This window comes from Ranitomeya variabilis, chromosome 3 (assembly GCF_051348905.1).
Source record: "Ranitomeya variabilis isolate aRanVar5 chromosome 3, aRanVar5.hap1, whole genome shotgun sequence".
NCBI lineage: Eukaryota > Metazoa > Chordata > Amphibia > Anura > Dendrobatidae > Ranitomeya > Ranitomeya variabilis.
In genome coordinates, this window is record NC_135234.1 from 661,313,719 (window position 1) to 661,337,885 (window position 24,167).

The 24,167-nt window shown below is 45.6% G+C and overlaps 1 protein-coding gene across 5 annotated transcripts in view; it reads right to left on the reverse strand.

The window, feature by feature from the left end:
- Positions 1-24,167, reverse strand: part of SCN8A (sodium voltage-gated channel alpha subunit 8) — a 346,005-nt gene that overhangs the window by 14,700 nt on the left and 307,138 nt on the right. For all 5 annotated transcript variants that reach the window (XM_077297856.1, XM_077297855.1, XM_077297858.1 and 2 more), the window contains exons 24-25: positions 4,462-4,599; positions 1,678-1,782 (exon numbers count right to left, since the gene is read on the reverse strand). In XM_077297856.1, coding sequence (XP_077153971.1) covers positions 1,678-1,782; positions 4,462-4,599 — 243 coding nt within the window. The remainder of the gene's footprint in view (positions 1-1,677; positions 1,783-4,461; positions 4,600-24,167) is intronic.

The window sequence follows — 24,167 nt, forward strand, 5'->3', positions numbered from 1 at the left end:
TATACTGTTTTAGAAAAAGTTCATATATGAGTTTTTAGAATTATAACAGAATATTATATTTTGTGTCATTTCTCAAAAACCTTACGTGATAGGAAAAATCTGAAATCAGCATGAAAAAATCTATCAGGACCACTCAAAATTCTTCAAGGGATAAAACCTTGGTAACACAGTGTCTCCTGGGAGCATGCTTAGCGCGCTCCCTGCTTCTTAAAGAGACAGCATGTGTGCTTCTGAAAATGTCCACAGCCAATGATTGGGAGACATCAGGTATTTAAGGCACCCTGCTCAATAGGAAGGTGTCTTAGCAACTCTAGCCCATTAGGGTTTTGCACTTCTGTCTAAGGCTTCTTTCACACTTCAGTTTTTTGGCGTCAGTCACTTCCGACATAATGACGGATCCGTCACAATAGTTGAAAAAACGGATGTAACGGATCCGTTTTTTTGACGGATCCGTTACTCGGGGGTTGTATATACTTTTTGGAGCATGCGCAATTGAAAAAAATTGAAAAAACGGATTGGGGCGACGGATCTGCCGAAATGACGGTCGCAACGGATCCGTCGCCCATAGGTGGCCATTCTATGAAATGACGGACGCGACGGATCCGTTGCGATCCGCCATTTCAACGCAGACAAAAAACGTTGCAATGACCGTCAATGTCTAGATGACGTCCGCCAAATTTTGACGGATCCGTCGCATGACGGATGGAACGGATGACCATCCGTCACAATCCGTCGCTAATGCAAGTCTATGGGGAAAAAAACGGATCCGTCGAAAAAAAAAAACGGATCAGTTTTTTGAGGAAAATGGCGGATTTAGACTGACGCCAAACAACTGAAGTGTGAAAGAGGCCTAAGTTGTAATGTCACTGTACTTGTGCTCCCTGTTCTTGATCCTGTCCACCCTGTCTGTATCTGAACCTGCCCATCCTCCTGCTGCTGTCTGTCCTGTCTGAATCTGCTCCTGATCCCATCCTGCCTACATCAAGTCCTGATCCTGTCCCACCAGGTCCGCACTTGTTACCGCATCCCTCATCCGTCCAGTCTGAAGCAGCTCCTGTGATCCTGCACCTGTCCTGTGTTCATGTAACCTGCCCGGCCTGTTCCCGTGTTCCAGTTCCAGTCCTGTCTACCATCTATGCAGTATCCATCTTCCTGCTATCCAGTACCTGGCCATCTTGGTTCTCCGAGTCCATCCCTGCTTCCCTACACCACTCAGGAGTTCAGCTGGCCATAAAAAAATAAAAATATTCTATTAAAATAAAAAAATGTATCTTTTATTGTGAATTACTACAAATTACAACATATCTTGTGTCCTGTTTCAGTATTTTTTGGTTTATTATGTATGGCGTCCTGTCAACACATTTGTCATTGGAGATTTGTCTTCGTGGCTATTTTCCATTTGTCACATCAGTAGGGTGTTATGTTATCATAGACACACCCTAGTTTAAATCATGTATATTTTTAAATGTTTTTAATCATGTTCTTTATCTCGTGACCTATATCTTAATAAAAATGAATACTTTCTTGATGAATCTCGCCATATTTTGTACTCTTCTTTGTCTTTTACTATTCATATTGCTTTGAGTACTTGGAGAGTTGATCCCTATATATTTGTAGAGTCCACCGAGCTTATTCTGTATGAGTTACTACAAAGGGACAAATATGCAATTGTCTTACCAGTGGCCGGGGTATAGGCTTCTGTGGTTTCTTGGAACCCAATTTTTTCATAGCATTGTAATACTTTTTCTGTTCCTCTGTCATGAAGATATCCTGACCTCCAAAGTAAAGTAGAAAACATAAAACTCGTTATAATCAGCATAAATATGTGTTTCATTATTATTATCCATCCTGGAATCCCTCATATATCCCAATCTGTCTATCTAACTTACCACGTTGTTAGAAATCAGCAAAAATGATCAAATTAAAGCTATAATTACACATTACAAATTTAGCCATAAAAAAGCATACAAAACGTTCTGTTTTAATAACGCTTTATAGGTTAGAATCAGTAGCGTAGCTACCGGGGGGGGGCCCACCCGGAGCTACGCCACTGTAACTGTATCGGTGCGCGCAGCGCGCCGATACAGTTACCTTCTGCGGCAGAGCAGGGAGATTCGATCTCCCTGCTCTGCCGCCCGCTATGGGGCCCCTGAGCAGGCGGGGGGCCCGGTGCCAGTAGTGGGCTCCCTGCCCCTCATTGCACTGATGAGGGAAGGAGCGCTGCGCTCCTTCTCCCATCATCCCCCTGTCAGCGTCTGGCGTCACTGACGCTGACAGTGGGTGCGATGACGTCACCGCCCGGTGTCAGAACCAGGTCGGAGCACCGCTGGAACGAGGAGGAAGAGAGCTGAGTATTTATTTATTGTTTTTTTATGGGGGGCTGCCCTATACGTCAGGATCTGCCTATGGGGGTCTGCCTTAAACGTCAGGATCTGCCTATGGGGGGGGCTGCCTTATACATCAGGATCTGCCTATGGGGGGCTGCCTTATACTTCAGGATCTGCCTATAGGGGGTCTGCCTTATACTTCAGGATCTGCCTATAGGGGGTCTGCCTTATACTTCAGGATCTGCCTATAGGGGGCTGCCTTATACTTCAGGATCTGCCTATAGGGTGGCTGCCTTATACTTCAGGATCTGCCTATGGGGGGCTGCCTTATACTTCAGGATCTGCCTATAGGGGGGCTGCCTTATACTTCAGGATCTGCCTATAGGGGGGCTGCCTTATACATCAGGATCTGCCTATGGGGGGGGCTACCTTATACGTCAGGATCTGCCTATAGGGGTGCTGCCTTATACGTCAAGATCTGCCTATGGGTTGCTGCCTTATACTTCAGGATCTGCCTATGGGGGTGCTGCCTTATGCTACAGGGTCTGCCTATGGGGTGCTGTCTTATACTACAGGGTCTGCCTATGGGGTGCTGTCTTATGCTACAGGGTCTGCCTATGGGGGTGCTGTCTTGTGCTATAGTCTGCCTATGGGGGGTGCATTATACAATATAGAGTCCTATGGGGAGTGCATTATACTATATGGAGGCTTATGGGAAGTGCATTATACTATATGGAGGCTTATGGGGAGTGCATTATACTATATGGAGACCTATGGGGAGAGCATTATACTATATTTAGGATGATCTGGTGCATTATACTATATGGAGGCCATTTAGTGGGCCATCATACAGTGTGGAGATTATAGTGAATGGGCCATAATTCAGTGTTGGAGCCATCAAACAGTTTGGGAACTACTAAGGGGTCAGTATACTGTGTGGATGGTACTATACAGTGAGGGGGCATTATACTGTGTATACGGCAGCTGTACGGGGGGGAGACTTGGGACATTATTAAATGTAAAGTGGGCACTTCTTATTATACGGGATCTCAGGATACTGTGACTATCAAAGGGGCATACAGAGTGCATTATTACTTTCTAGGGGGCAAAATGTGAGAGCTGTTTTCTAGGGCACTTGCACCCGGTATTACTATATTATAGAGGGGTGTTTTATAGTTTAGAGGGCACAGAGAACAACACAGCAGGTGCAGTAATAGGGACACATACGGCAGCAGCTGCTCAGTATTTGGGGTATCAGCAGGATGAGGAGTTTGTGCAGGTAGGGAATAGATGGTGATGGTTGGAATATGAGAAGTCTAACGTGTCTTTGTTGTATTCTCTGCAGCCGAGTCGTGGTTGGAAGAAGTTGTCATATCGGTCTGGGCCAGATGGAAAAGACGGAAAAAGTGAACGATTCGATCAGAGAATGTCAGCGGTAAGTCATTATCTGTAGCTGTGCTGTGATCTCTTATATGTTTTGTAGGGCTGGTATCTACTACTGTCACCATATGGTGGTAATATCCATGTTGGTCTTTATATAGAGATTATCTTCAGTAATAGCACTGTCATCTACTGAGGTACTCCTCCACTATTATGGTGCGTTACCGAATTGTAATGAAGGTTACCTGGTTATGGGCCCACTCAGAAGCTTCGCCCCCCCCCCCCCCCCCCGAGCAAAACCCTAGCTACGCCTCTGGTTAACAGTAATAATCTTTATTTTTATATAGCGCTAACACTTTACAGGTTGCACACATTATCATCGCTGTCCCTGTTGGGGCTCACAATCTAAACTCCCTATCAGTATGTCTTTGGACTGTCAGAGGGAACCAAAGAACCCAGAGGAAACCCACACAAACACGGGGAGAGCATACAAACTCTTTACAGATGTTGTCCAAGGTGGGGTTTGAACCCAGGACTCCAGCGCTGCAAGGCTGCTGTGCTAACCACTGCACCACCATGCCGATGGCAATTTTATTCATTATATTCCCTTTGAAGCCCTTACAGGACTACCACATATAAACAAGTTTAATATAGATAACTACCTCTTGGGTATTGCACAAAACTTTTTATAAACTACACGTATATACTTATAACTAATTAAACAACCAACAAAGTACACAATCCAAATACTTATCTTTTTCTTTTGTTGATTGAAGTTGTCAATGATGACACCAATGAATAAATTAAGAGTGAAGAAAGAGCCAAAGATGATAAAAATGACGAAATAAATGTACATATAGATGTTGTCTTCATATTTTGGCTGTTGCGTGACCTAAAAGGTAAAATTAATATAATTATTGCAAGGTGAAGTACTAAATCAAACTGCATGCATAAAGAATGTAACAGAGCCATACTATAACATAAAACCATAAAATCCAAAAGAACATAGTAACATATAAAAGTAACATATATTTGAATTTATAACAAAGTCCCTGTTTATATAGGTAATAATAATAATAATCTTTATTTTTATATAGCGCTAACATATTCCGCAGGTAATAGAACTTGTATCCCTTTTATTATTATTTTTTTTCTTTTCATAATCAGTAATGTATGTGAATATGTGAAGCTTCAAAATATATCATAAGGAAAGCAGCATCTGTGCCATCATGCATTGGCCTGAAGTTCCCCATTCACTGGTTAAGCAGACTCACTAGATATCCACAATCCTCCTCGCTATGTGTCAGCAGTGGAGAGGTGTCACATAAGGAGAGCAGTGAGGAGTCGTGGAAGTGGAATTAGCGGAGTTTAGCATTGTACTGTCACAGGAGGATGAGCTTGTTGATTGTTTTTGGCTTAGCTGCACCGATGATAATGGCCAGTAGAGGGCCACAAGTTATCTTTGCTGCACTGCACCTAATGGCCAGCAGAGGGGGAGCAGTCACAGGAATTTAAAAGAGGACACCAAGCAGGTGACTGGTCCTCAACTCTGGTGATAGACATGAGCGAATCTTTTGAAATTCGACTCCTCAAGCCTCAACAAATTTCTCCCCAAAATTAGATTTCCAGCGATTTGCAATACTACAAACCTCCAACCCTCTGAAAGATGTATATAACACTCTGAGGACTACTAGGACTATACAGAACCCATTCTAAGCTCTTTAACACAAACACAGCCATATAATGTCAAAGTGACCTCAACATATATGGCTATTGGGAAACGAATAGTAAACAGTGGTAACCTACATCCTATTTAAGAACATTTTAATAACACATCACACTGACAGATTTTCATGCTGTAAAATGCAAAAATTGTAAAAAAAAGTATACATTTTTGGGCGCAGATACTATGGCACCAAAAGTGCCATTGGCTTATGACTAACAATGGTCCAAAAAAAAACCCTGTTTGGGTAGTAGCAACGAGTCTGTTGTTTTAAAAATGAAAAAGCTATGGCTTTTTAAAGGGCATATGTTACCCCATTTTTGGCCTATAAGCTGCGGCCATGGCCATCAGGGGCTTATCTACAGCATTCTGTAATGCTGTAGATAAGCCCCCGATGTATCCTGAAAGATAAGAAAAACAAGTTAGATTTATACTCACCCAGGGGCGGTCCGGTCCGATGGGCGTCGCGGTCCGGGTCTGTCGCCTCCTATCTTCATTCGATGTCGTCATCCTGCTTGCTTTGTGCCGCGCTCCTGTGCAGGCGTACTTTATCTGCCCTGTTGAGGGCAGAGCAAAGTACTGCAGTGCGCAGGCGCCGGGCCTCTCTGACCTTTCCTGGCGCCTGCGCAAGTATGAGTGAGTATAATCTAACTTGTTTTCTTATCTTTCAGGTGACATCGGGGGCTTATCTACAGCATTACAGAATGCTGTAGATAAGCCCCTGATGGCGGTGGCCGCAGCTTATAGGGCAAAAAACAGGTGACAGATTCCCTTTAACAAGCCTTCCAAAAATTATCCTTTTCTTTGGGAATAGGTTTGCTGTTCGAAAAGAGAAGCAATAGCTATTAAAAGCCATCCAAAAATTAACCTTTTTGGGGGGCAGTTTCAGTTTTATTTACGCGATAGAAATATATATATCATATAGATCTCACTTGCATGTATACTCCTTTAAATCATATATACTTACATAAAGACAAATATATATATCTATATACTCAGCTAGTTTATAATCAATTGCTCAACTTAACCACATGAGCTAGGCCAGATGGTTCTTGGTACTTTCCAGTATGTTTCAGACACCTAAAAACAGGAACTTAGGCCAGATGTCCTGAAGTAATGTCTAGAATATCGCTAAGTCTTGCTGAAATAGCAGGATAAGGGTGACAGCTACGTCCAAGAGTGCTAAATCAGCTTGTTGCCAGGTAGACCTCAGTCAGAATATGCCATGTACTCAGTTAAATACATTATGTACTCAGTCAGCCAATGAAATAATAGCTAGACAATATGGTAATTAACTAACCACCCCTAACAACCTCTAACCACTCCTTTCTATATGCAATTATAAAACTATGTATGTACAATAAAGTATCAGTATTGATGGAATTCTTTTCTGTCACAATGGTGTACAGTCCATTCTTGATGAGCGCTCAAAATACTCAGTCTTATTGGGAACGGCCGCAGCACTCACAGGGATAAATTTATCCAAACCAAATTTCCATGACAAATGGCGCCTACCGTGAGGCATGGACGAAACACACGGGACCCTGCTGACCGGAGAGATGGAGGTGTTGGCCACGGCCTTGGTTCACGGGACGGAGACTGCGCAGCTCCATAAGTAAGGTAAGAAAATGTTATCATCTTACCTGAAAGTCCCCTGTGCCCAGTCCTGGTCTATACCTCTTGCCGGTCAGGTGTGGTCACCACCACATTGCCAGGTAGTGTAAAAAGTCCAAGCCCGTATCCAAACCCTGGGATATAAGTCAAGGTGTCTGCTGTGTGCCGTGTATGTGTTCCATGTTTGTGTGAGATCCGGGAGAAAAGAAGGAACGCTGACTGTTTTGCTTGTGGTTGCTGGGTAACAGACCGCAGGAGGTCAAATCGCTCGATAAGTTATTGCAGGATTCCCGTGCATAGTCCTGGGGCAGGTAGTCCCATGTTCCAGGCTCGGGTAGTGATAACTTGGAGGGCTACTGCAGATTCCCGTAGTGACGGCGAGCCAGTCAGGACGACCGGACCGGGGTGGTAGATTTCCCGCTTGTTGTGTTTTTCACTCAGGCGGCCCGGGCACAGGTGTGCCCAGTGCGATTGGCAGTAGTCTGTTCCCAGCACAACCTGCACGTGTCACAGAATAATAATCTCCCGGACGTCTGCATCTGTTTCTATTTGAGTCATGTATCGCTGCTTTAAGTGCATACAATTGTAAAAGAAAGATTTTTTTTTTTCTTTTCTGAACGTCCCCTTTTCCACTCTGCTAGCAGAGATATATCCATTGTAAATCACGCTGTCACATCTGTTTTTCTTTTTATTTTTTCCTGGCTGTTTCTGCAATGCAGACTATGGTGTAGCTATTTGTGAAGAAATGAAACTAAGTGCTATCTATCATTTTTGCTGTGACATACTTGTTCTCAGATATGTGATTTTAGACATTGGATACAGCGGCATAAGAAAAGGGGAAGTGTGTCTCTGACTGCGTTGAGCGCATAGAGAAGGAAAAAAAATTGCTGGTTTTTTTTTTAACTTTTTACTCTTTTGAAGGTCTTTATTCTGGTTTTTTATATTTTTAAAGTTTTTTAAGTTTTTTTTTTTATTAAGTTTTCCAAAGTTTTCCTTCAATCTCTTTACCTTTTACTTTTTTAAAAAAGTTGTTTTTTCCTTTTGTATCAAAATTTTGAGTTTTTGATCGTGTACCAGGTTTTTGATGGTTTTCTGTTCTTTTTGGGTTTTTGGAGTTTTTATATACTTATTTTTTAGAAGTTTTTGCTGTTTTTTCTATTTTTTTTTTATTTGTTTTTTTTATTTTGGTTTTTGCCATGGGAAATAGTAGCCAAGGAACAGGAGAGTCTTTTACTTCCTGGAGAGCAATCGGCCCCCCAGATAGTGGCAGAACATGAAGGTGTTAAGTATGTGAAGAATTTTGGAAGGTATAAAGTATGTGAAATTCATAAGAATGGCAGACTTCAAGCTGCGGAATGGCATGACGTAGAAAGGAAAATAAGGGAACTTAGCTGATGTTAAATGGCTGAATACTAATACATGGTATGAAGTAGCAGCAGAGCTTACATCGTTTTGGTGGTACAGAAAGATATGTGAGCAAACCAGGAAGTGATTTTTTGTGTGTATAAGATGGGAGATATTGGATCTGCGCAGTCTGCTCTCAGCAGAATCCATGGTATAGGGAGTTTTTGCACAGTATGTGGCACGCCCCGTCCCTCCCTACAGGGAGAAGGCATCATTGCTCCTCTCTATTGTTCTTGTTGTTCTTCTCTATCATCCTTTTTCTCTGTCACTCTTTCTCTCCTCCTTCTCTCTCACTCTCCTTTCCTCTCCTCTTTCTCCACACTTTTCTCTTCTCTATCTCTTTCCTCCACATCTGTTTCCTCCTTTTTTTCCTCACCCTCTCTCTCCTCCTTCTCCACTCCCCCACCACACCTATCTTCTCCACCTGTTTCTTCTCCACTCCCTTCAACCAATCCTCCTGTTTCATCTTCTTCCCTCTCCACCTCCTTCGCACACCCTGATTCTCCACCTTTCTGTCTCTCTCTATCTCCTCATTCTCCTTCTCCGCACCTCTTTCCTCCTTCACTCATCTCCACATTCTCTCTCTCCTCCTTCTATTCCTTTTTCTCACTCATCAACCCCTCCTCCTTCTTCTTCCTCTTCGTTGCCGGCTGGGCCAACGCCCAATTGAAACAATGTGGTGCTTACAGCACAAGGTTCCCCTTCTATGTCCCTGGCACAGTCCAGCAATTGCCAGTTGTGATATCGGGGAAAGAAGGTGAAAATCCCCCCCTGCATTGGGCAGCCCCCAGACACATCAGGCAGCAGACAGCTCAGCCCTGGGTGCAGAGGGGGGAGTACTGACATCACCATTTGTTGATAATGTACAATTTCAGCACCGGTCAGAGCTGCCTACATTCACACCAACATGGAACTATAAGCCTAACCCATCACAGCTTCAGCAAGGGGGGAGACATTCTCACATAAAAAGGCAACTTCTAAGTCCAATATCAGCCAGTGTATGACCCCAGTACACGCTATCACAACTATTCCTCTGATGAGGATGAAGAGGGAACATCATACATGCTGTCCAGTACTAGAAAAAGAAACCCACAGGCACCAAGAATGCAGGGGCAGATAGAGGCACCACCATTACACTATGTGCACTGCATTTCAAGTCAGGTGACAATCTTCCAGACCCAGGGATGCATCCCATGCCATTTTACCGAAGAATGTAGCAGAACTAGCGAACATATGCAGCCTCCTGGAATGATCTCTGGGCCATGAATGGAAATAGAAGCAGGTGATGCACTCTGGCCAATCATGAAGGAACAATTCGAACTTCCAGCAGAATTAGATGTACATGCTTGGGAGTCAGGGCCACAGCTAAGTGAACAGCTCAGAGAGTGGGCCAAAGGCAGATTGGCAGGACAAGCCCTCAGCTTACATGACATGAGCCAAGACAAGACAGAGTCTGTAAAGAAGTTTCATGGCAGAGTAATGCTAGTTTTCCAAGACTTGGGCTTCACCATTCATGACCAGATACACAGGCAAATGTTGGCACAGGCCTTTGTGCATGGACAGAGACAGCCAATCAGGAAGCCACTGATAGTGGCTAGGCCCGAGAACAGGTCAATGGCAGTGGACTGACCCAGCAAAACGGGTTATGTGCGCCTAGGAGACTGTTGCCAATTGTCGCCAAAACTGCCGTGCTTGTTATGACCCCAGTGGACAGGGTCTCAGAGGAACGTGTAAGTCTGCGAGATTCAAAAATCCAGCTCATAGGGCTGTGGTAACTGGGTTGACCAAATAGCTACTCCTAACGCCAACACTAGAAGTAGCCGGGGATCATGCCTACGGTGATCGCTAGATGACTCGCGCCAGCCGGAGAATCTAACTACCCCTAGGAGAAGAAAACAAAGACCTCTCTTGCCTCCAGAGAAAGGGACCCCAAAGCAAGATACAAGCCCCCCACAAATAATAACGGTGAGGTAAGAGGAAATGACAAACACAGAAATGAACCAGGTTCAGCAAAGAGAGGCCAGCTTACTAATAGCAGAATATAGCAAGATAACTTATCTGGTCAACAAAAACCCTATAAAAATCCACGCTGGAGATTCAAGAACCCCCGAACCGTCTAACGGTCCGGGGGGAGAACACCAGCCCCCTAGAGCTTCCAGCAAAGGTCAGGATACAAATTGGAACAAGCTGGACAAAAATACCAAACAAAACAAAAGCAAAAAGCAAGGAAGCAGACTTAGCTTGAAATACAGGAACCCGGATCATAGGACAAGAGCACAACAGATTAGCTCTGATTTCAACGATGCCAGGCATTGAACTGAAGGTCCAGGGAGCTTATATAGCAACGCCCCTGAACTAACGGCCCAGGTGAGGATATAGGAAAAGACAGAAGCTCCAGAGTCAAATCACTAATGACCACTAGAGGGAGCAAAAAGCAAAATCACAACAGTACCCCCCCCTTAGTGAGGGGTCACCGAACCCTCACCACGACCACCAGGGCGATCAGGACGAGCGGCGTGAAAGGCACGAACTAAATCGGCCGCATGAACATCAGAGGCGACCACCCAGGAATTATCTTCCTGACCATAGCCCTTCCACTTGACCAGGTACTGAAGCCTCCGCCTGGAGAGACGAGAATCCAAGATCTTCTCCACCACGTACTCCAACTCGCCCTCAACCAACACCGGAGCAGGAGGCTCAGCAGAAGGAACCACAGGCACAACGTACCGCCGCAACAAGGACCTATGAAACACGTTGTGGATAGCAAACGACACAGGAAGATCCAGGCGAAAGGATACAGGATTAAGGATTTCCAATATCTTGTAAGGACCAATAAAACGAGGTTTAAATTTGGGAGAGGAAACCTTCATAGGAACAAAGCGGGAAGAAAGCCACACCAAATCCCCAACACGTAGTCGGGGACCCACACCGCGGCGGCGGTTGGCAAAGCGCTGAGCCCTCTCCTGTGACAACTTCAAGTTGTCCACCACAAGATTCCAGATCCGCTGCAACCTATCCACCACAGAATCCACCCCAGGGCAGTCAGAAGGTTCCACATGACCCGAAGAAAAACGAGGGTGGAAACCAGAGTTGCAGAAAAACGGCGAAACCAAGGTGGCGGAACTAGCCCGATTATTAAGGGCAAACTCAGCCAACGGCAAGAAGGTCACCCAATCGTCCTGATCAACAGAGACAAAACACCTCAAATAAGCCTCCAAAGTCTGATTAGTTCGCTCCGTCTGTCCATTAGTCTGAGGATGGAAAGCAGACGAAAACGACAAGTCAATGCCCATCCTACTACAAAAGGATCGCCAGAATCTGGAAACGAACTGGGATCCTCTGTCTGACACAATATTCTCAGGGATGCCATGCAAACGAACCACGTTCTGGAAAAACACAGGAACCAGATCGGAAGAGGAAGGCAGCTTAGGCAAAGGAACCAAATGGACCATCTTGGAGAAGCGATCACATATCACCCAGATAACAGACATGCCTTGAGACACCGGAAGATCAGAAATGAAATCCATGGAGATATGTGTCCAAGGTCTCTTAGGGACAGGCAAGGGCAAGAGCAACCCGCTGGCACGAGAACAGCAAGGCTTAGCTCGAGCACAAGTCCCACAGGACTGTACAAATGACCGCACATCCCTAGACAAGGAAGGCCACCAAAAGGATCTGGCCACCAGATCTCTGGTGCCAAAAATTCCTGGGTGACCTGCCAACACCGAGGAATGAACCTCGGAAATGACTCTGCTGGTCCACTTATCAGGCACAAACAGTCTGTCAGGTGGACAAGAATCAGGCCTATCAGCATGAAATCTCTGCAACACACGTCGCAGATCTGGAGAAATAGCTGACAAGATAATACCATCCTTAAGAATACCAACAGGTTCAGCGACTCCAGGAGCATCAGGCACAAAGCTCCTGGAAAGAGCATCGGCCTTCACATTTTTTGAACCTGGTAAATACGAGACAACAAAGTCAAAACGGGAGAAAAACAATGACCAGCGGGCCTGTCTAGGATTCAGGCGTTTAGCAGACTCGAGATACATCAGATTTTTGTGATCAGTCAAGACCACCACACGATGCTTAGCACCCTCGAGCCAATGACGCCACTCCTCAAATGCCCATTTCATGGCCAACAACTCCCGATTGCCCACATCATAATTTTGCTCCGCAGGCGAAAATTTCCTAGAGAAAAAGGCGCAAGGTCTCATAACAGAGCAACCAGGGCCTCTCTGCGACAAAACGGCCCCTGCTCCAATCTCTGAAGCATCCACCTCAACCTGAAAGGGAAGCGAGACATCAGGCTGGCACAAAACAGGCGCCGAAGTAAACCGACGTTTCAACTCCTGGAAAGCCTCCATGGCAGCAGGAGCCCAATTAACCACATCGGAGCCCTTCTTGGTCATATCCGTCAAAGGTTTCACAATGCTAGAAAAGTTAGCGATAAAACGACGGTAGAAGTTAGCGAAACCCAAGAACTTCTGAAGACTCTTAACTGACGAGGGCTGAGTCCAATCAAGAATAGCTCGGACCTTGACTGGGTCCATCTCCACAGCAGAAGGGGAAAAAATGAACCCCAAAAAGGGAACCTTCTGTACACCAAAAAGACACTTTGAGCCCTTGACAAACAAAGAATTTTCACGCAAAATTTTAAAGACCATCCTGACCTGCTCCACATGCGAGTCCCAATTATCAGAAAAAACCAGAATATCATCCAGATAAACGATCAAAAATGTATCCAGATAGTTCCGGAAAATGTCATGCATAAAGGACTGAAAAACTGAAGGGGCATTAGAGAGCCCAAAAGGCATCACCAAGTACTCAAAATGACCTTCGGGCGTATTGAATGCGGTTTTCCATTCATCCCCTTGCTTAATGCGCACAAGGTTGTACGCACCACGAAGGTCTATCTTGGTAATCCACTTGGCACCTTTAATCCGGGCAAACAAGTCAGACAACAGCGGCAAAGGATACTGAAATTTGACAGTGATCTTATTTAAAAGCCGATAGTCAATACAAGGCCTCAAAGATCCGTCCTTTTTAGCCACAAAAAAGAATCCCGCACCAAGAGGGGAAGAAGACGGACGGATGTGTCCTTTCTCCAGAGACTCCTTGATATATGAACGCATAGCGGTATGTTCAGGTATCGACAGATTAAACAGTCTTCCCTTAGGAAATTTACTGCCTGGAATCAAATCTATTGCACAGTCACATTCCCTATGAGGAGGCAATGCACTGGACCTGGACTCGCTAAAGACATCCTGATAATCAGACAAATACTCAGGAACTTCCGAAGGCGTAGAAGAAGCAATAGACACAGGCAGGGAATCCTCATGAATACCACGACAGCCCCAACTAGACACTGACATAGCCTTCCAGTCAAGGACTGGATTATGGGTCTGTAACCATGGCAGCCCCAAAACAACCAAATCATGCATTTTATGTAGAACGAGAAAACGTATCACCTCGCGGTGTTCAGGAGTCATGCACATGGTAACCTGTGTCCAATACTGCGGTTTATTTTCTGCTAATGGCGTAGCATCAATACCCCTAAGAGGGATAGGTTTTTATAATGGTTCAAGAATAAAACCACAGCGCTTAGCAAATGAAAGATCCATAAGACTCAGGGCAGCACCTGAATCTACAAACGCCATGACAGGATAAGATGACAGTGAGCAAATCAAAGTTACAGACAGAATAAACTTAGGATGCAAATTACCAACGGTGACAGGACTAACAACCTTAGATATACGTTTAGAGCATGCTGAAATAACATGTGTAGAATCACCACAGTAGTAGCACAAGCCATTCCGGCGTCTATGAATTTTCCTCTCATTTCTAGTCAGGATTCTATCACATTGCATCAAATCAGGTGTCCGTTCAGACAACACCATGAGGGAATTTGCGGTTTTTCTATCACATTGCATCACATCAGGTGTCTGTTCAGACAACAACATGAGGGAATTTGCGGTTTTGCGCTCCCGCAACCGCCGGTCAATTTGAATAGCCAGGGACATGGTATCATTCAGACCTGTGGGAATGGGAAAACCCACCATAACATTCTTAATGGCCTCAGAAAGGCCATTTCTAAAATTAGCGGCCAGTGCACACTCGTTCCAATGTGTCAGCACGGACCATTTCCGAAATTTTTGGCAATACACCTCAGCCTCGTCCTGGCCCTGAGACATAGCCAGCAAGGCTTTCTCTGCCTGAATCTCAAGATTGGGTTCCTCATAAAGTAAACCGAGCGCCAGAAAAAACGCATCAATATCAGCCAATGCCGGATCTCCTGGCGCCAACGAAAAAGCCCAATCTTGAGGGTCACCCCGTAAGAATGAAATAACAATTTTTACTTGTTGAGCAGAGTCTCCAGACGAACAAGGTTTCAGGGACAAAAACAATTTACAATTATTCCTGAAATTCCTAAACTTAAATCGGTCTCCTGAAAACAGTTCAGGAATCGGAATCTTGGGTTCAGACCTAGGATTTCTGGTAACATAATCTTGTATACCCTGCACACGAGCGGCAAGCTGGTCCACACTTGTAATCAAGGTCTGGACATTCATGTCTGCAGCAAGCTTAAGCCACTCTGAGGTAAAGGGGAAAAAAAAAAAAAAATGAGAGAGGGAAAAAAAAAACCTCAAAATTTTCTTTCTTATAATCCCACTTCTGCAATGCATTAAACATTTAATACTGGCCTGGCATACTGTTATGACCCCAGTGGACAGGGTCTCAGAGGAACGTGTAAGTCTGCGAGATTCAAAAATCCAGCTCATAGGGCTGTGGTAACTGGGTTGACCAAATAGCTACTCCTAACGCCAACACTAGAAGTAGCCGGGGATCATGCCTACGGTGATCGCTAGATGACTCGCGCCAGCCGGAGAATCTAACTACCCCTAGGAGAAGAAAACAAAGACCTCTCTTGCCTCCAGAGAAAGGGACCCCAAAGCAAGATACAAGCCCCCCACAAATAATAACGGTGAGGTAAGAGGAAATGACAAACACAGAAATGAACCAGGTTCAGCAAAGAGAGGCCAGCTTACTAATAGCAGAATATAGCAAGATAACTTATCTGGTCAACAAAAACCCTATAAAAATCCACGCTGGAGATTCAAGAACCCCCGAACCGTCTAACGGTCCGGGGGGAGAACACCAGCCCCCTAGAGCTTCCAGCAAAGGTCAGGATACAAATTGGAACAAGCTGGACAAAAATACCAAACAAAACAAAAGCAAAAAGCAAGGAAGCAGACTTAGCTTGAAATACAGGAACCCGGATCATAGGACAAGAGCACAACAGATTAGCTCTGATTTCAACGATGCCAGGCATTGAACTGAAGGTCCAGGGAGCTTATATAGCAACGCCCCTGAACTAACGGCCCAGGTGAGGATATAGGAAAAGACAGAAGCTCCAGAGTCAAATCACTAATGACCACTAGAGGGAGCAAAAAGCAAAATCACAACACGTGCTGCTGAGAACGCCGGAAGGGGAGCCAGAGGTGAAGACGCTGCAAAGTGAAGATGCTGCAAAGTGCCGAGCGACACACCGGAAGAACCGCTGCAGACTCCGGAGAGGAGACACCGACCTCAATAAGGTTAGCAAAGGGGAGAAGCTATGTCAGAGCGAGGGGGAGGAAGTGATGGCAGATGCAGCCGCAGCCCCTGTAATGCCCCAAGACCTTGGGTTGGGTGCAGCCACCGGTCTAATGGCACCCCCGTGCCTCACCATGGACGCACCTGCAGGCCCCACCTTACCACCGCAGCTTCAATCAGCAGGCCGGACCCCGCCGCCGCTATAGTGCCCATCATGCCGTTGTCCACAGTAGCCAAAGGGATTGAGTCCCAACCAGGGGTGCAGTAGACAGCCCCTCTCATGGTGACCACTGACCTGGAAGCGCAACCACCCTACGAAGACAGAAGATGTGTCAAGTGTTGCATATGTGGCAAATTTGGCCATTTCCGGAACCAGTGCAGAGCACCCATGCAACCCAGGAGTTGGTCCAGAGAAAGAGGTCAAGGAAGAAGTGCAGAAAGCAGTGAAGTACCCCGTCCATAGGACAGAGGCAAGCAAGCCAGGTCCGCAAGACACTACGCTCCTGACATGTAAAACCCCATCTGCAGGACCAATACCTCAAATTACCCTGAAAGTGGATGGCGTTGTCAGATCTTTTCTTCTGCACACCGGTGCAGCCAGAAGTGTGATGACACCTGTGGAACTCGCTGATCCCACCTGCCTATCAGAATCCTCTGTGTCTCGCATGGGCATTGATGGTCAAGTCAGACATTCTCAGCTTACAAAGCCTCTGAGCGTGTGCACTCAGCCAGGACACTTTATCATGTCCCAGTTTGTGGTGTCAGGGACCTGCCACCCAACCTGCTGGGAGCGAACCTACTGCAGAAGCTGAAGGCAACCACAGTGTTCCAGGAAAATGGGTCCATGACACTTTCTTCATCCCTGACCCAAGAAGAGTCATGCTGGCGGCCCTACAAGAACCTTAAACAACCGATGAGGCCTACCCAAGGAGGTAGTGGACGTAGTACCAGAAAGTCTATGGTCTAAGGGACCCCAAGATGTGGGAAAACTTCAAGTTGCCCCGGTGCGGGTATCGCTCAAGCCAGGTACCCCGTATCCTCGTAAGGCCTAGAGTCAAGCTGCCTCTGACCAATTGAAGGTCTACCTGGAAATAGGAATCATTGTTCCTTGCACATCGCCTTGCAGTACCCCGCTTTTCCCGGTCAAGAAAAAGACTGTAAAAGGAGAGCCAGCCAAGTTCAGAATGGTACATGACGTGAGAGCTGTGAATGAGGCCACGGTGTTTGAAACTGCATTTATGCCGAATCCGCACACTCTGCTCTCAAATGTGCCTGCCACAGCAAAAGTGTTCACAGTGACCAACCTGGCTAATGCTTTCTCCAGTGTTACCCTTCATCCAGAAGACCAGTTCCTGTTTGCCTTAACGCACCAGGGGGGACACCACACATAGACAGTGATGCCACAGTGGCCCCAGAACAGCCCTTCACAGTTCACCAAAGCAATGTCCACAGTCCTCACCAGCTGGGTCACAGAACATGCAGAAGTAACCCTGCTACAATACGTGGACAATCTACTCCTTTGTGCAGTTGGCTTTGACACGTGTAAAGCCCATTTCTTGTCTCTTCTACTCTACCTGTTGGAGCAGCACTGTAAGGTCTCAAAGAACAAAGTCCAGTGGTGTCTGAAGCGAGTTACGTTCCAGAGACACTGTATTGCTCACCAGGCGAAACGCCTGACAGATGACCGGAAGACCACAGTGGAGAAGATGGTTCCTCCAACAACTCCAAAGGTGCTACAGGCCTTCCTTGGTCTAGTTTCGTATTGCAGAGCCTGGATCCCTGATGCCTCAGTCCTAATGCAGCCTCTGTGTGAATATGTCAGCCTGACCCCGTTCCAGCGTGACAGATGCAGCCTTCAGCTCGTTCAAGAAGTTAAAAGGCTCTGTAGTCTCAGCGCCAGCACTAGGCCTACCTGACTACGAGAAGCCATTTCGTCTCTACTTGATGGAAAAAGAAGGCCTTGCTACTGGAGTCCTGACGCAGCTTCAGGGGGGAAAGCAGAGACCTTTAGACTACTTTTCAGCTTGCCTGGATCCAGTTGCAAGGGGAGCCTCTTCCACCCGCATGAGAGCAGCAGTTGCAGCACACGCCCTCCTGGACAGGACTACTGACATCATTGGAAAAACCATTGGAAATCCTGGCTCCGCATGACATCTCAGCAATCCTCAACCAAACCCAGCCAAAACATCTCTCCACAGCCAGGCATCTTCGACTCTAGTGCTCTCTACTCCTGCCCGACAATGTCAGCATCTGCAGATGCACAGTCCTCAATCCGTCCACTCTACTCCCACTCCCAAGGGGGGATACAGATACGGACTCTCAGATAAAAATTCTGATCAAAATGGTAGAAGAGCCACTGACCAACCCAGAGTTGATCCTCTATGTGGATGGCTCCAGATTTGCAGATGATGAAGGAAGATTCCACATGGGATGTGCAGTGACCAGCAATCAAGAGATCCAGGGTCCAGAAGTCTGCTGCCTAGTCTGTCAGCCCAGGAAGCAGAACTGATAGCGCTGACAAAGGCCTACCAGATGGCAGAAGACAAGACTGCGAAAATGTATAAAGAGTCGAGGTACTCGCATGGCATAGCACATGACTTTGGGCCCATCTGGGCTGCAAGGGACTTCATCACAGCAAGCGGAACAACCGTGAAGCATCATGGAGCCATTAAGGACCTGCTGAACGCACTTCAACTTCCAAAAGTGGTGGCAGTACTAAAAGTCAAAGCGCATGGAAGACTAAACACAGTAGAGGCATGAGGCAACAACATGGCGGATATGGCAGCCAAAGAAGCAGTCATAGGAAGACAATATGGAGAAGTGGGAGAGGTCGTAGAGCCGGACAGCTACTACATGACGACTGAAGACAAGAAACCTGACCAAATGACTTCCTGGGATCTGCTCAAAAAGCTGCACGAGCAAGCCCCAAAGGACAAGAAGGAATGCTGGATGCGGAAGGGAGCAACACATGAAGAAGGAAGGGTATACGCAATGGACTACAAACCCTGTTTACCCCGAAGCATGTACCCTATGGTGGTCCAGTGGGCACATGGGCCCACACACAGATTAAAGACACAGATGAATGATCTGCTTACTGGTTCGCTCCAGGGATCTCCACCCTAACAGCCAAGTTCACTAGCAGCTGTTTGACCTGCGGCAAATGCAACCCTGGAAGAATGGAGAAAGTTCCCACCATCATCTTGCCAGACCACTGTACCCCTTCCAGAGGATCCAGATGATCCAGATAGACCACATCCGGATGCTGCCAAGTGGAGGTTTCGAATATGCCCTTGTGGTCGTGGACGTGTTCTCAGGATGGCCAGAAGTTTTCCCAGTGAGGAACCAGTCAGTAAAGACTAATGCAGAGAAGCTACTCTCAGAGATGAGATATGCAGATATGGGGTCCCGGAAGTGATAGAGAGTGACCAGGGACCCGCATTCACAGCAAACCTCACACGAGAGATCTGGTCAGCAGTAGGGTCAGACTTAGGCCTACACACTCCAAATCACACTACTCAGTGTTAGGCACACTCCCAGAGGCCAAGAAAAGCTGTCACCATATGAAATTTTGTTTGGGTCTAGTCCCAGGTTAGGGGTATCCTTTACCTCAGCCGCTGACTATGCAATATGATACTTTGTCTGCTTATGTAATTAAACTCACCAAGAAACTTGCTAACATCCATTCTCGAGTTTTTTTCTTTATTGCCAGATCCAGATTCAGTGTCCGGTATGCACTCCTTGAAGCCAGGAGACTGGGTGTTGGTGAAAAAGTTTGTAAGGAGAACACCAGTCGTTCCCAGATTTGATGGTCCTGTTCAAGTGCTGCTGATGACACCAACCTCTGTGAAACTGGAGGGAAGACCCACTTGGATCCACTCATCGCATTGCAAGAAAGCTCCCCTACCAGAAGATGACACCCAAGCCAGAATGATGTTGTGGATGCCCTGCCTGACCGAATAGATGATCTACCTGATAAAGAATACACACCGCTCACTACACATGCTGTTGACTAAGAGACTGATTGCAACGAACCCCCGTTAGGGACAGATCTCCTGACCGCCCATTTGCGAAAAGTCTGTACGGAGTGGGGCATAGGTGCTAGGCTTGCGTCAGTTCCCCGGCAGCACAAGAGTTGCAGCGCTTTGGGACAGGAGGCTAGGATTAGGGCAAGTGATATCTAAGGGGGGCTTGTGATAGAAATATATATATCATATAGATCTCACTTGCATGTATGCTCCTTTAAATCATATATACTTACATAAAGACAAATATATATATCTATATACTCAGCTAGTTTATAATCAATTGCTCAACTTAACCACATGAGCTAGGCCAGATGGTTCTTGGTACTTTCCAGTATGTTTCAGACACCTAAAAACAGGAACTTAGGCCAGATATCCTGAAGTAATGTCTAGAATATCGCTAAATCTTGCTGAAATAGCAGGATAAGGGTGACAGCTACGTCCAAGAGTGCTAAATCAGCTTGTTGCCAGGTAGACCTCAGTCAGAATATGCCATGTACTCAGTTAAATACATTATGTACTCAGTCAGCCAATGAAATAATAGCTAGACAATATGGTAATTAACTAACCACCCCTAACAACCCCTAACCACTCCTTTCTATATGCAATTATAAAACTATGTATGTACAATAAAGTATCAATATTGATGGAATGCTTTTCTGTCACAAAGGTGTACAGTCCATTCTTGATGAGCGCTCAAAAAACTCAGTCTTATTGGGAATGGCCGCAGCACACACAGGGATAAATTTATCCAAACCAAATTTCTATGACATTTACCTTACACGGGGTAGGGTTTTAGCAGAGGTTTAATATAGCTATACTACACAATGCACAGGCAGGAGATGTGTGGCTGCCTATCGGCAGTGGCTACAGGTGCACAATAAAAACTATGATAGGGTAGGCAAAGAGCCATGCCATGCACTGGCAGTCCCAGCAGCACCAGTACAGTACAATTATAATATAGTGATGAGCGAATATACTCGTTACTCGAGATTTCCCGAGCACGCTCGGGGGTCATCCGAGCATTTTTTAGTGCTCGGAGATTTAGTTTTTCTTACCACAGCTGAATGATTTACATGTTAGCCAGCATAAGTACATGTGGGGGTTGCCTGGTTGCTAGGGAATCCCCACATGTACTTATGCTGGCTAACAGATGTAAATCATTCAGCTGCGGCAATAAATACTAAATCTGCAAGCACTAAAAAATACTTGGAGGACCCCCGAGCATGCTCGAGAAATCTCGAGTAACAAGTATATTCGCTTATCACTACTATAATACAATGAATAGGCAGGAAATGCCGGGCTGGGAGGTAATTGGAAACACAATAGACATGCAATTGCTATAGCTGATTTAAAAAATTGGCTCTGATCCATGACTGATTCATTTTACGAAATGTCAAATTTTTCACATCTAGTTCCCATGGGAGACAGAGCCACTTGTCACAATTACCCTCTCTTATAGTATACTGGGAGATGGGCAAGACAGTGAGCCCACTGAAAACTTGGTCAGTTCTAGCTTCTAGTCCATGGTGTCATTATCAATTTCACACTGTCAGTCTCGCCCCCTGCCTGTATCTAAAACACTTAATAGCTCAGGGCAGCAATGAACATGTAGAACTTGCATCCATGTGAGTGTTTTTTCCAATATCTATGAAGCGGTTGACAGCATCACAGTTGTCCATACTGATAAATTTAGTAGCCTATTCAAAGGGTCTCAGTATACAACATACCCCTCATCAGCTGCCAATGACAGTTTTTAAAGTAGCCCAACCTCCTGTTTGCTTGCTGCATGATAAAAACAGTCACTACTTTATGCTGCTCTCGCAGATCCTCCAACATATGCAGTTCTTAATTCCATTGCATTTCAACACCGAAAATCCGGTGGGTGTTCTAGTCAGACCATGTTGTTTTTGCAAAGCCTGGAGAATGTGGAGTCCAATGCAGCCACAGCGACTCGAACATAGCATTTGAGAGCGCCGAAGATACTGTATTAGCATTCGAGCTTGCTTGGACAACACCTTACCCGAGCACATTTGCTCATCACTAATCATTATCCAAAAAAAAGTGTTTTCCCCCTTCCTGATCTCCTAATATTTTGCTAGTTTGCCACACTTTAATGTTTCAGCTAACCAAACTAATTTAAATATTAGACAAAGATAGCAAAAGTAAACACAAAATGCAGTTTTAAATGAAGGTCACGCTGGGTGACTGAGAAGTTAGGTACACAACAATGGGAAGGGGGTGGGGAAGCATAAACACTAGGAAAGGGGGGATTGGAGACCCCAAGGCAAATCTGACAACATCCTGTCTCCTCTAACATCTTTAAGTAGGTTCCGAACCTATCGCTGAACAGGAGCCTAATCCCTTACTGTCCCTAGCGATAGGTCCTGGGTAGGGAGGGAACGAGGTGAGTACTAGTCAGCCCCCACTATAACTAAAGACAAATAAGGTAAACAAATGAGGGAATATATTTAGCTTGAGAAGACACCAAAGAGATCACGCCTGCTATCCTCCATGAGAACTCCAAGAGGAACTAGTAGAATACTAGTACTTCCAACCAGACAGAGGGAAATAGAACCATCACCAGCGCCTTGCTGAAGCGATTAAAGGTATTTAATAGTGATGATCTAATATACTCGTTACTCAAGATTTCTCGAGCATGCTCGGGGGTCCTCTGAGTATTTTTTAGTGCTCGGAGATTTAGTTTTTATTGCCGCAGCTGAATGATTTACATCTGTTAGCCAGCATAAGTACATGTGGGGGTTGCCTGGTTGCTAGGCAACCATGTTGTGAATTCCGTTCTGGAGCTCCCTCCTGTGGTTGCTAATGGTATTTTTGTGAGTTCTGCCCTTGGGCTCCCTCTGGTGGTTTCGAGTGGAACTGCTGCTCCTTTGGGTAGCTGTGGCAGCTGCCTTCACTAATCGCCTTGCCTGGGTTTGTTATTTAAACCTGCTCTGAGCTTTAGTTCATGCCAGCTGTCAATGTTCTTGGTTGGATTTGGTTCTCTCCTTGGATTTCTCAAATGGCCTGTCCTTGTCTGCAAAAGATAAGTTTTTGCTAAGTTTTTGTTTGTCCATTTGCCTGGACGCTATTGCTCTGCAAATATGTCTCTTTTTGTCCAGCTTGTCACTATGTCATATTCAGGCTAGCTGGAAGCTCTGGGAAAGCAGATTTGCCCCTCCACACCGTGAGTCGGTGTGGAGTTCATTTTTGTAAACTCTGCGTGGATTTTGTAGTTTTTAATACTGACCGCACAGTATCCTTTTCTCTCTGTCTATCAAGTTTAGTATTGGCCTCCTTTGCTGAAATCTGATTTCATTTCTGTGTACGTCATTTCCCTCTTCACTCACAGCCAATATTTGTGGGGGGCTGTCTTTCCTTTGGGGGTTTTCTCTGAGGCAAGATAGCTTTCTATTTCCTTCTTTAGGGGTAGTTAGTTCTTAGGCTGTGAAGATGTGTCTAGGGAGAGTCAGGAATATCCCACGGCTATTACTAGTGTTGTTGTTAGGATTAGGGACTTCGGTCAGTAGAGATACCACCTTCTCAGAGCTCGTCCCATGTTGCGTTTTAGCCACCAGGTCATATCAGTGTGGCCTCTTAACCACCAGGTCATAACAGTACAGCTGGCCACAATGTGTTAAATGCATCTCAAAAGAGGGAAAAGAAAGTTCTGAGCCATTTTTTTTTCCTTTGCAGCTTGTTTTGTCTTTTTTTCCCCCTTAATCTCTGGGTGGTTCAGGATTTTGGTGCTGATATGGAGGTTCAGGGTCTGTCCTTGCGCGTGGATCAACTCGCTGCAAGGGTACAGAGTATCCAAGATTATGTTGTCCAGACTCCGGTATTAGAGCCTAGAATTCCTATTCCTGATTTGTTTTCTGGGGATAGATCTAAATTTTTGAACTTTAAAAATAATTGCAGATTGTTTTTTGCTCTGAGACCCCGTTCCTCTGGTGACCCCATTCAGCAGGTGAAGATTGTTATTTCTTTGCTGCGTGGCGACCCGCAGGACTGGGCATTCTCCCTTGAGCCAGGAAATCCTGCTTTGCTTAATATTGATGCATTTTTTCAAGCGCTCGGATTGCTGTATGACGAGCCTAATTC